The 12,866-nt window shown below is 39.8% G+C and overlaps 2 protein-coding genes across 3 annotated transcripts in view; one reads left to right on the top strand and one right to left on the bottom strand.

Moving 5' to 3' along the window:
- Positions 1 to 7,541, top strand: part of kmt2bb (lysine (K)-specific methyltransferase 2Bb) — a 29,151-nt gene extending 21,610 nt beyond the window's left edge. For both annotated transcript variants that reach the window (XM_085473519.1, XM_085473518.1), the window contains exons 30-36: positions 690 to 790; positions 962 to 1,096; positions 1,200 to 1,452; positions 1,964 to 2,071; positions 2,300 to 2,383; positions 4,729 to 4,858; positions 4,977 to 7,541. In XM_085473519.1, the coding sequence (XP_085329645.1) occupies positions 690 to 790; positions 962 to 1,096; positions 1,200 to 1,452; positions 1,964 to 2,071; positions 2,300 to 2,383; positions 4,729 to 4,858; positions 4,977 to 5,252 (1,087 nt within the window). In that variant the 3' untranslated portion in view covers positions 5,253 to 7,541. The remainder of the gene's footprint in view (positions 1 to 689; positions 791 to 961; positions 1,097 to 1,199; positions 1,453 to 1,963; positions 2,072 to 2,299; positions 2,384 to 4,728; positions 4,859 to 4,976) is intronic.
- A 487-nt stretch (positions 7,542 to 8,028) lies between these two features.
- igflr1 (IGF-like family receptor 1) lies at positions 8,029 to 10,143 on the bottom strand. The gene is made up of 7 exons (XM_085473522.1): positions 9,885 to 10,143; positions 9,604 to 9,802; positions 9,350 to 9,377; positions 9,066 to 9,141; positions 8,894 to 8,974; positions 8,556 to 8,648; positions 8,029 to 8,380 (listed from the first exon to the last, which is right to left on the bottom strand). Exons 1-7 carry the CDS (start codon positions 9,985 to 9,987, stop codon positions 8,055 to 8,057), a joined length of 906 nt encoding a protein of 301 aa, XP_085329648.1. The 5' UTR covers positions 9,988 to 10,143; the 3' UTR covers positions 8,029 to 8,054.
- Between the last annotated feature and the right edge of the window lie 2,723 nt (positions 10,144 to 12,866).

The raw sequence follows: 12,866 nt of genomic DNA on the forward strand, positions 1-12,866 counted from the left end.
AAAAATTCACGTAGTCAAGCAATTGGTGGCTATTGGCTATTGGTGGTATATGTTTCCATTACTCAACGAATTGATGTCTTTTCGATTTTTAAATACAGTCCACTTCAAAGAAGTTGGAACGTTGTGTAAAATGTAAATAAAGCATTTCAGTGACTTTTAAATTATTTCAGTCCATTGCTTAACTGAAAAAAAGTACAAAGGAGTCATGAAATGTTCATTGTTTTACACAGGCTCATTCTGAATTCTTTGCCACCAGCATGTTTGAAATATCTGGGACAGCAGTGAGTTTATCACTGTGCCGCGTCACCTGTTCTTTGAAGTAGCGTTTGGAAACTGAGACCACATTGCTGTAGTTTTGAAAGTGAAATGTTTTCACAATCTTGCTTGATACCGTATTTCAGCAGCCCAAAGACAAAACCTACAAATCCTGTATACCTTATGCAGTATTTTATTCAGCTTTAAAGGGTGCCTTCGTAGATGTGCAATTTACCCACGCAGTTAGTACTAATGAGGCCTTGTACTATCTCAAATTATGGCTTTCATGGAGTTTGTGGATAATAGGTCTGATGATTGTTCTTCTCTCTCATAGAAAAACAATGATTTTGCGTCAGAGAGCCTGAGAAACAAATATTTATGTATATGAAGTCATTTTTAAAAACAAAATAATTGTTTCCACTTGCTTTTCCCAGATCAGAGCCTTGGAGTTTCATGTCTGTGAGTGAACAAGGCAAACAGCAGGCCTGGGAACCAGTGGGACACAGCACACTGACTGACTGGAAGAAATATTCTGGTATTCTTGAGTTAAAATAAAACTGTGTAATTTCAAGAGTTTAAAAATACCAGCCACATTTAATATATCACTGATTAATGAATGGTACCTTTTCGCTTCTGCGTCCTTTAAATGTGTTGAATTGTTTAAGAACAATGTGAAAAAGGAGCTCTACGGATTGTGTTTTGTTAGGCGCTGCTTCTGCCTCAGATGACGAACCACCTCCATCTGATGATGAGGGATGTCCAACGAATAGAGACCAGCCACACTTACGATTCGAGATAACCAGCGATGACGGCTTTAGTGTAGAGGCAGACACCATTGAAGGTAAGGCCAGTGTTACATTTTAAAAAATTAGCATCGTAATGTTCTCGTTTTTTATGCTCATTGCTTTGTGCTAATCCCATCTAATTGTCAACTCTTCCTTCAGTGGCTTGGAAAGCAGTCACAGATGGGGTGCAGGAGGCTCGAGCAATTGCAAGGTTGAGGCCACTGACGTTTCAGTGGCTCAGCGGTCCCCGTATGCTGGGTCTGGTCCATGACGCATTAGTGTTCTTGCTGGAGCAGCTTGAAGGAGCTCACCGTTGCCAGCGCCATAGTTTCCGTTTCTTCAAACAGTTCAGCCAGGAGGATGATCTGCCCGTCAACCCCAGTGGCTGTGCCCGTTCGGAGCTTTACCTTAGGTATGTTTGCCCTTTAGCCTTTTTTCCATTAGTACCTGCTTGTGACTTGAGGCAGTACAACTCGGCTTGACTCATTTTCCATTACAGTTGAGCAGCACCAATGTGCGTGGGGTTGTTATAGCAACACGCCCGGCCCTCCTGTGGCGTCATTTGTATGCAACACAAACGCTACAACAAAGATGGACGTCAAGGCGATGCAATTCCTGCTGCTCAGCCTGTGGCACCATGGTGTTGTTTCTGTGCCATTTCCCTCATCGCCGGGTTTCAAAAATGGCGGTTTTGATTTTTGGAAGAAGAATCCAAACTCAGGGTACCAGTACTATCAATTAGGTGGGTGACAGTACCAGGTACTGGTACTGTCACTTCAATTGACAGTACTGGTACTGTCACCTCATGTAAAGCCACCCAGAGTAGGTACTAATGGAAAAGGGTTGTTGGATTCATCCTGGAGAGAGTGAGTCAGAAAGATATAACTCTTCTAGAACTAACAGCAGTTTATTTGCTCCAACAGGAAGTCTACATTTGATATGTTCAACTTCCTGGCTTCTCAGCACAGACAGCTTCCTGACATTGGGCCTTACGACGATGAGGAAGACGAGGTTCTTTTGAAGTCCACGAGGTCAGGCTTTAGTTTATATTTCCTGGATTGTAATGCCATATTAGGACTTTCAAACCGCTTTTCTCTGAAATATGTTGTGCAGCTTCATATTGTAACTGCACACCACTTTTTTTTCAAAACTAAAATATACTTTTTCATAAATATATTGACTATTGTCATTTTTTTTAGTATGTTGCAAAACAGTGGTGTTGAAGTTTTGGGTCAATTAATTTCTGCTCCCTTTATCAGACGAGCCACCAGTTTGGAGTTGCCCATGGCCATGCGCTTCAGACATCTGAAAAAGACTTCCAAGGAGGCAGTAGGAGTGTACAGGCGAGTTACATTTGCAATTCATCATTGCTACATGAAATAGTAAAATGCATTGCTATACGATGCTTAAAATACTCAGTTGACAACATCATAGTTTTAAGGCTTTTAAAGTTCATAGCCTTGGCTGCAAAAGCCACAAATATTTAAAAAAAACCTCAGAATTGGTTTCACTTCTTAATCTTAATGCCAGCATGCCATTTAAGTTCCTGTTGCATGTAATGAACTCAGAGCTCTAACTGTGTCATCTTCCATCTCTTTAAAACCAACACAGGATATGACTTGTCTCTCTTTGGAATCTTTTATCATTTTCACACTTTGGTTTGATTCCAAAGAATTGCCTATTTATAAGATTAACAGAGAAAACCAAAGCATTCCCTGTCAAGAGCAGCGTGAGCAGGAGGATTCAAAACTGAAAAAAGCATCCTTCAGTGATGTTCAATGAATATTCAGCATTGAAGTCCAGTTTGTTTTATTTTGTTCCAGTATGGATGACTCTTTAAAACATTTTCTGTTCAGTTTACCTGTCTAAGTTTAATATGTATGACTATTTTTTACAGTGTAGTATAGAATTGTATCTGTGATCATGTTAATGGAAAAACAAGTTGGAGAAAACATTTTAGCCTTTAGCTCTACCAGAGGTTTCTGTATATTAAAAAGGAGTTTTTCTTTCCCCCTGTCACCAAGTGGGGTTTCCTCTCTATTATTGTAGGGTCTTTTCCTTACAATATAAAGCTCTTACCTGTGGTGATGAGAACCACATGACTTAAATGGCATTAGCTTTTATAAAACAAGGGTGATACATAGATAGTCATTTGAATGCAAGTAACAGCTCTTTGGCAGTAATGTGTCATTATTGCTAGCCAGACAACAGAGTCACACAAAACCATTATTCCACACAATGAATCATAGCTAGCATACATGCACAACAATTCTGCTTTTGCTAACAGCTGTTCAAACATCTGTTTCATGTTAATCCTAGTGAGGCTGAAGAAAAAGCAGCTGTTGGGAAATGAAACAGTGCCTTGGCCAGACATTACGGAGACAGCCTGTTCAACGAGAGCTTTTTTAAAAAACTACAAAAACATTCCCACTCTTTGTTTATACTTTGGCCGCATTTAACACGTTTTGCAAGTACTTCTGCAAGACATTGGCTGCACTGTGACCTCACTCAATTTCTAAGAAAGAAGGTCTTGTTAAACAGAAAACTTTTTTTTCACTGCACAATACAGCTTTGTCACTCTGTAATGTCACTGCTACCCAGGAAGCACAAAAGGAGAAGTGGTAGGGGTGGAGGCAATCCTGAGAAAAGTGTCAAAATCTAGTGACAAAGAGCATGTAGGGTAGAGCAGGGCGATATGACCAAAAATATTTATCACGATATACATTAGAAAATTTGCGATAACAATAACATATCCTCAGCATAACCATGTATAATATCCACAGAGGTTATACACACACAATACAGTAATATTATGTTAAAGAACAGTACGTATCACTCCACGAGGCTCCTGACTATGATAGCCGTAATGCTCCGACAATCCATCAAGCGGTGCGGATTCGTAGCTCAGCAAAGTCGTACTAAAACATTTGATAGATTTTCGAGCGCCGTGTAGCACATAAAATCGTTTCGAGGTCAGTAAACACAACCAGAATTCATACATAAGGCACACGGGGTTATAAGGGGCACTGTTGATTTTTAGAAAGATCAAAGGATTGATTTTAAGTGTACCGTATTTTCCAAAAATATGGGATTTTTTTGGGAATCAAACGAAGTGTGGAAATGATAAGATTCCAAAGAGAGACAAGTCATATCCTGTGTTGGTTTTAAAGAGACACACGATGAAACAATTAGATGTCTGAGTTCATCACATGCAACAGGAACTTGCCTCCGGTGCATCCACTGGAGTTTGAATTTGTGTGAATGTTAGATAGAAAGTACTTAAGTAGACAAAGCATAGAGAAAAGTGCTTGTAAGAATGTATGTGAATTGGTGAATGAGGCACATAATGTGCTTTGAGTGCTTGAGTAGCAAAAGCTATATAAGAGCTGGTCCATTTACCATTTATATTAAAATAAGACAAAAAAAACCCCCAATAAAATGAAAAAACATCAAAGTGGCTGAATTTGGGTATATATTTTGGGTATAGCCCTAGCTCCTGTATTTACCATGTTAGTGCTTGTGTGCCAACATTCATGCAAAGGTAAAAGATTGTAAACTAAAAAAGGGGACACATTAAAGTTTGGCCTGTATCAGCAATATAATATACAAATGTGTTATTGTATAGATTTTTTTAAATATCTTCCTATTGCTTTACAATCAGTTTTCATCTTGATAACACTTCCTGTAGGTCTGCTATCCACGGCCGTGGTCTTTTCTGCAAGAGGAACATTGAAGCAGGAGAGATGGTTATCGAATACGCGGGCATCGTCATTCGCTCCGTGCTCACTGATAAAAGGGAGAAGTACTATGATGGGAAGGTTTGTGCATCTTCATCATTGTCATTCTAGTTTTGGTCAGGTATTTCATAGCAACTGGCGGTTCATGCTGAGAGATTTCATGAAAAACACCAACAGGTTTCATTTCTGCTCCCTGCAGGGTATCGGTTGTTACATGTTCCGCATCGATGACTTCGACGTAGTGGATGCGACTATGCATGGCAACGCGGCGAGGTTTATCAACCACTCATGTGAACCTAACTGCTACTCTCGAGTGATCAACGTGGAAGGTCGGAAGCACATCGTCATCTTCGCTCTTAGGAAAATCTACAGGGGGGAGGAGCTCACCTACGACTACAAGTTCCCCATCGAAGACGCCAGCAACAAACTCAACTGTAACTGTGGGGCCCGGAGATGTCGTCGTTTCCTCAACTAAGAAATCTCTTGGATACAAAAAGGGGGAGGATCCTGTTTACTAGTAAGCCTTAAATTGTGGTGACACTGGATTGGGGCTTGAGGAGGCTGCGGTCAGTCTGCCCAGCAGGGGGATTAAGCCACTATGAGACTGGCCAGAAACATGGCTAGTGAGAAGTGAGGACATTTTTTGTTTTTTTTTGTTTTTGGGGGGGGGGGTTCAAGCGGAAGAGGATGAGAACCAGCACAAAAAACAAACTTTGCAGAGTTTCTTGCCTCACAGTGTACTAAAAGGTATGGCTCCCCGAATAATGTAATTGCAGCTGTAATTAAATCAGAGGAAGTAGTTTTGGGTGCTCGTGACAACTGGAGATTTCAAAGTGTGGAGAGTTTCTGGATTTGAGCAGATAACCTCAGATCAAGCCTTATCTGTCACATTACATTACAGCTCCATCCCTGTAGTTGTGAAGTCAGTTCTCAAGCCATACATCACCCAGACCTTTATTTGTACGATTCAGTACTTCTTATGTTAACGCTTTCCCTTTTTTTTTCCTTTTTCTGTCTTTTTTGTGAATAACAGAAAATCAAAACAAAAACATGGTGCTAAGCTTTTTAAAAGCTTTGTCTTTAGTTGGACTAAGATGTCTTGCGAATCAGGAATTGTTTAGCTCTTTCTTTACCCTGCTGAGATCTTAAATTTATGCACTCTTATAAGTCCTCCTGTTGTTATCTTTAAAATCTCACATTCAAAACCTGCTATTCGTCACCCACTTTCTTCCTGTCTTGAGTGTAAAATTAGTGTCTGGTTTCAGAGCAGAAAAACAGTGTCATAGAAACGTCCTCTTGGTATTTTTTTTTTCTTTCTTTCTTTGGTTGTTTTTTTTTTTTCATGTAAAGTGTATGTAGCAAAACACTACCCAAGCCAAAATCGAAGATTTCCTTCCTTTTTCTTTCTTTCTTTCTTTTTTTAAAAATATATATATTTTAATACTCTCATGGCAGATGCTCATCGTTACCTATTGCAATAAGACTTTGCTGCCCTGCAGTTGCACATAATTACCCATCAAACATCCAAATTATCTTCATCTTCGTGAAATCTTCTGCAGTTTCTCTTGATCAGGGAGGGCACTGGTGTAAGGCATTGCTACTGAGCATGTACATTGAGCTCCTGCACCGCGATGGTCGAGAAGACAGTGTAGGTGCGTGACTTTTCTAGGTATTGCTGCCTTTAAAATAATGATTGTTGTAGGTGGATGTTCAGTGGTGTCATTGGTGAGGCTAATTGAATTCACACACTGTTCAAATTGGTAGTTATATTTATTCATGTTTTGATTTCTATTTTAAATGGTTAAAGGTTGTGCTTTGTATAAATTGGTGGCGGTCTAGTGAACCCCCCCTTCCCCTTTCCCCTTTCCCATATGTATGCTTTGTTTACACATCATGTCTTTTGTTTCACTAACTTACTTGAATTTTTTTTCTCTCTTTGGGGCAGTTGTGGTGTGCGATTAAGCCTTTATGACAGATTGTTCTAAAGCAGGTATTTTTAAAGAATCTTTATTTTATTTTACTTTTATTTTTTTTTATGTAGATTACTGATGGTCTTAGAATCAGCCACAGGAGTAAAGTGAGCACTGTTTGCCTACTCAAGCCCATAATTATGTTTTCCAAAATTATGTCATGTTTTGTCTTTTATCACCCACCCACCCCTCCCCCCACCTTGCATGTCCAATCACTGGGATGGAGCCCAGGTTAACTTGTGTCAATCACCTAGCTGATAACAAGAGCAGAGTCACTCCCAACTCCTTGCAAGGATTCTACCTCAGCTGTTTAGACAGATGTTTGGGAATACTGATGCAAAAAGAGAGGATGATGATTTAAAAAAAATAGCTTGGTTTTAATATCCAGGTGTGTGTGTGTGTGTGTGTGTGTGTGTGTGTGTGTATATTTGGAAATGTTTGTCATTTCTATGTATGTGTGCGTGCGTGCGTGCCATGAAGGATGCAAGGCACTAGTCAAAACCTGAAGTTATCATGACCATCTCGCCCAGAATCTGTTAAGAAAGCTGTATGTTCTATATACACATATATATAAATATACATATAAATATATATATAGTAGGGTTATTTTAACGTAAGTGTAAAAGACATCAAAATGAGAAAATATGTGCTCTTTAAATTTACGTCTTTGTTACCATGTACAAATAAACCCTGAGTTTGTAAATATTTGTATACATATTTCTAAACCTGTTTAATTTTTCTATGCACTTTTTTTATTTATAATGTTATTTGCTTAATAAAGATGTTAAGATGTTTGATGAAATGACTGAGTGAATGATTTTATTTGTATAGGTCAATAGTATTATAAAGGCAACAACAATTGGAAACAGATTAACATTTAAAAAAAACATTACTCATTTGTTCTATTTTGACAAGAATACTGTCGCGGTAAATATGATGGTGGGGAAAACAGGAACTGTGGAATTTTGGTTGAGTTCACTGGAGGAAAAGGCATCTCGTTAGCTGGATGGGTAAAGATAAAGCCTGGCTAAAATTCTGATTCTGTGCTTTGTCCTTCATGCACGTGTTAAGCAGTTTATATGGGATACAGCAGTCGAGGTTAAATGTTTTCCAGGAGGTAGGTAATAATACATTAATTATTCAAACGTAATAACAAATGAAGCTGCAAATATGGAAGAAGCTATTTAATTTTTTATGGAATGCTTGACTTCCCCCGTCATCAACTTGGACGCATAAGGCATGCCTTTTATCGCTCCGCTTCTCTCCGTGCTCGTAGCAGCCTTTTTGGGAGTCGGGCTAAACAGTCGCTACACTTCAGTCTTATTTGTTTTAAGTTTTGCAAGAGCAGCTATGGCGTCATTACGCTCCATTTGTTTGAGCAGTTTAGCCAGGTGCCCTACAGTCCAGTCGGGGTTCTTGCAGGTCACCCCCTCCAGCACAGCTTTTAGGGGGCTTTTGCTGTCCTTCATAGAGTAGGTGTAAGTAATCCAGGTGGAGGGGAAGGCGCAGTGCGACGCCAGATGTTTTGTGCTCTTTCTTACATGGCTCTCTGGATCCAGCAAAATCACCAGCTCTTCCAAAACATCCAAGTTGTCCAGCACGGTCTGTAGAGGTGCAGACAGGATGTCTGCACCTGCATTTTGAAAGGGGAAAAAGAGCATCAATGAATGATGTCAGTAGGTTAATGAAACAGACTTTCATTCGTCAACAGGAACACAAAATGGCAGTTTCCGCCCACTTTTATCCCTCACTAGACAGTGGTTTGGATAGGCGTTGTATATTTTGAGATAACATTAAGTTCGACTCACAAAGTATGTCCTCTACGTCACTGCCATTAGATGAACCTGTCAGGGGGGCGAATCCGTCATTTATATATGAGGGTTGCCTGCAAAAAGCCTTTGCTGTTTACATAAGGCAGAGGAGAGAGAGTGTCAGAATCATATTCACCAGCTTGAAGCTAGAGGGTATTTTAAAGTTATTTTAAAATAACCCTACTATATTGGTTGTAAAATTACATTCTGTAACATTTTATGGCAACTTCTCTTTATAAACCCAGTGGTCAGCTTTTATGTCGTTTCTTAAGTTCCCAAGACCTTGATGTGTGCACATTTGTTTATCTTCGATCGTCTAGTTTCGGTATACATACCTCTTTTCCGTTTAAGACCAAACACATAAGCAGACAAGGCAACGAGCACAATGGAAATTAAAATGGCTAATGGTACTGCCCCTGCAGACACAGGAAAAAGTCAAGGTTACATTTAAATGTAACTGTCAAGAAAGGTGTCTCAGGTGTACAGTGAAGTGCACGCGTAACTTACAGGCTGCCCTTGACACATTGTGAGAACGTGATGGTGGTGAGGTTGGTGTCAAGTTAGGTCCTTGATATGCCAGAGTCTGGAATGAAAACAGAATGGATGTTTTGGCTGTTGCTGATGAGGAAGAAACTCATTCTTAACCAGCTCTCCACAAATATCTTCTGTTGCTTCTTTCTGTTGTGTTTCATATTTTTAGTACCACTACTGCCACAGACAGGCAACCCCTATATATTTATTTATTACTGGTAAAATTTACAATTTACACTAAATGCAAAAAGCCTACTCACTGTGACAGGGAAATCTGTTGTCGGGATTCTGCAGAAAAACAGAAAAGGGGTGGGGAGGAATGAAAGTCTGTAGATAAAACAGCGAGAGTTTTAAGAGGAAAGCGCTCTTATTGTGCCTGCTTATTAAGCCGTAAAAGAGATAGTGAAACACACACACACACACACTTTGATGAAAATCCCCTGCGGTTCAGAGAGACCATCACATCCCCTCAGCTGTTTACCTGTTTCTCACAGTGATGTGCTTGTTGTCTTACCTTTGCGTAACAGGCACCTTGCCGCAAACGGTGTCAGCTGTTGTGTTGCAAGGTCTCTCAGTCTGAAACGGACACAGGCTACAGAGTGTGCAGTGGAAGCTGCTGCCATTGTTAAAAGTGTTTGTCTTGCACGGTTTTGTTGGTGCCTCGTGTCGCCCTCCGTCATCATCAAACCCACAGTTGGGGGTAATTTCATGACCTACATGAATAATAATATAATATAATATAATATAATATAATATAATATAATATAATATAATATAATATAATATTTGACCTACCTGGCTTTATAGGGGTTTTCGCACACGGGATGCATGTTTGTTGCGCCTTATCCCAGATGGTTGTTAGATCGTGGCATTTTACTGAGTGTCCAGTGTTACTCATCGTTACTGAACTGAGCTTTAGAGCAAAGATTCTGTCTCTATAACAGCCCCATAGCACCACCCCTTCTTCTACATAAGTGCGGTTAGAGTTCCGTAGTACATGTCATCGTTTCTTCTTTCTCGCTGACCCAAATGTTCTGATATGCTTTTGTTTGTTTGTTTGTTTGTTCTTTTAATGAAAGCTGGTCAAATGTTAGACCAGTTTAATATGCAAGCAAGGGACAAATCATACAAACTATTTCGGAGCGAAATCGAAATATTTAAACTCACTCCGTTATTGGGCTATAAAGTGACGGTGTAGAGCAAGCCTATTCAAATGGCGGCCCGCGGGCCAAATGCGGCCCAGAAGCAACCTGCGAGTGGCCCTGCCCGTGGTCCTGGCAGAAACACAGAGAAAACGCAAAAAATTAATTCATTAATTAATTTTAAAAAAATTAAAAATTCCTACAGCGTAGTGTAGACTGTGAATGCAACACTCCTAGTAGCCTAGCAATATTTAACCCACAATGCACCGTGATGTAAACATATTAAACAATCATCGTAATATATGATGCAACAACAGCATGTCTTTCTCACTCCAAAAGCGCAAAATTGACAATGAAAACTGTCGGTTTAACCCTGCCTGGACTGACAAATACTTATTCATTTTACCGAGTTTAATAATTTTACAACCGGAGTTGTACGACCATGGTGAGGGTCCTGTACAGCCCAAGAGAGAGCTGCAGCATCTTCCCTTCGTGTTTGCTTCTTGGCGAAGAAGAAAAGGCCTTTCACAGATTCTGAAACAGTGAAATACTGCATGCTGGCCGTGGTGGATGCGGTGAAAAGTGAGTGTGACATCTGCTATTAAAAACGTACCCCTGTAGGACAGTTCAAATATTCGTAGAGTTGAAGCTCTGGCGTCAGACGAGTTTGAAATGCTGTTAGATGACCTGAAGAAAACTGATGTAATGTCTATAGCAGGAGATCACAGACAGAACTGATAATGCATAGTTGTGCGTATATGTCCGTTTTTTGGATGGGAAATTGCTCGGCTTAGAGGGACACACAGCTGGCGAAATAATGTTTGAGAAGATTTAAGCTCTTTTTGAGGAAAATGGTCTGGATATGAAGCGTGTCTGTATACTTGTGACGGATGGGGCTCCATCCATGGCAGGAAAAGCGAGTGGTCAGCGAAATATTTATTTTAATTTGAAAAGGAATTATCAAAATGTTTTTTGTTATTATTATTATTATTATTTCAAATGTGCAAAAAATAGTTTAGTTATAGCTCCCTTTTTTTCAACGGACCTTTTGGTGTGCATTTGTGAGAGGTCACCAGATTTACAGGGGAAAAAGAATTAAAAAAAATACTTGTTTTTCAATACAGTTGTGTGGGTTTGAAATTGATCATGATCTGCTGCTTACTGGCTTCAAAAAAAAAAAAAAAAAATCTGGCCCAGATAAATTCCTCGTGTAACGGGTGTATTAAAAAATAATTTATATTTCACCAAAGATCCATCCTGCAGTGTTATCTCGCTTTGTCAGTATTGGTTATGTATATGTGTTTATTTATATATGTTTATTTTCTGTATTTATATTTTGGGAGCTTTTATTTTGTTTGTGTGACCTTTGACTTCCCATGAAGTCACTTCCTGTAGCTGCGCGCTATTTTCCTCAGTCGCCTAGAGGCCCCGCTGAGGAGAGGTGAGCGTACGCTAGTGTTCTCAGTTACAGAGCAAATAAACACAGTTAAAGTAACTAAAAGTAATTCAAACACTGCTCGTTCCCTTTGTGCATTTTGTCTCATAGTTCTGTTAGATGTTTTAGTGTGAATTATTGTTTCTCTGTCGAGTACAGCACTTTATTGTAACATGCTAGTTAGCATGTCTCAGATGAGAGCATAGGAGCATGCACGTGGCTTCTCATGTGGTCCGCTATCCTTCTCTCTCCCTTGAAGGTGTTCATGCAGAAGTCCAGTAAAGTGAAGTTGCTGTACTGTTTTGTTTTTATTTTAAACAGGTATGTGAGCTCCCTCTTTTATTTTTGTGTCATGTGAACTGGTTATATCTTCTGTTTGTTTGTGATTCATGTTCACTGTTTCAACTTAATGTAAATATGTAAAATTGCCACTGGTAAATGAAGTCTCCCTAAAGTATAATTTTGTTGATGAGGTAATTGTCACTATATGTTCACGATGCAGTGCATGTTTGTTTGTTATATATGAATATAAATACATTTTAGCAGTATTATTTGGTAATTGGATTTGTTGTAATGTTGCACCTCAGTCGCCTAGAGGCCCCGCTGAGGAGAGTTCTGGGAGAATAAATCCACCCAGCTGGCAAAGTGAGAGCTGACTCCTCTGGTCATTCGCACAACACAACGCAGAGAACTAACGGCAATAAGAGTTTAAGGCCAGACCGGCTACAGTGGTGCCGTGAGCCGGATCCACACCACTTCAGACTTGCTCATCGTGGTTCGTGGAGACGCGATCAACATCAGTTTGGTCACCAGAGGTTGCTGTAATGGACAATTTAATGTAAGCTCTGAACACAAATCCCAAGCGTTCGAGGAAACACTTGCACCTTTTTTTTTGGACTGTTGTTTACAAGGTAAATTTAATTCTGCTGTTTGCATTGTACATATGTTATAACAATGGATGATGAAAAAGTTTCAAGTGACGGGTTCAGCTTTGCCATGGGAAGAGGGAGGGTAATTGAGGGGTTGCCTAGTACACCTGTTTGTAGTGCAGGCTCCCCAGCTTTCTGTTCCACTCGCATACTTGGTTGCACATCTTCCAGTAGTGGTAAAGGTAACTCATTCTCAGACCCTTCAGCTACAGCAGACCCAGCATTAAATGACCTGATAACACATATAGCTCAACAGGTGGGGCAGACCATT

Source organism: Copadichromis virginalis, linkage group LG11 (genome assembly GCF_057382275.1).
Source record: "Copadichromis virginalis isolate Kocher_CV1m ecotype Utaka linkage group LG11, C_Virginalis_male_GT1.1, whole genome shotgun sequence".
NCBI classification, from domain to species: Eukaryota; Metazoa; Chordata; class Actinopteri; order Cichliformes; family Cichlidae; genus Copadichromis; species Copadichromis virginalis.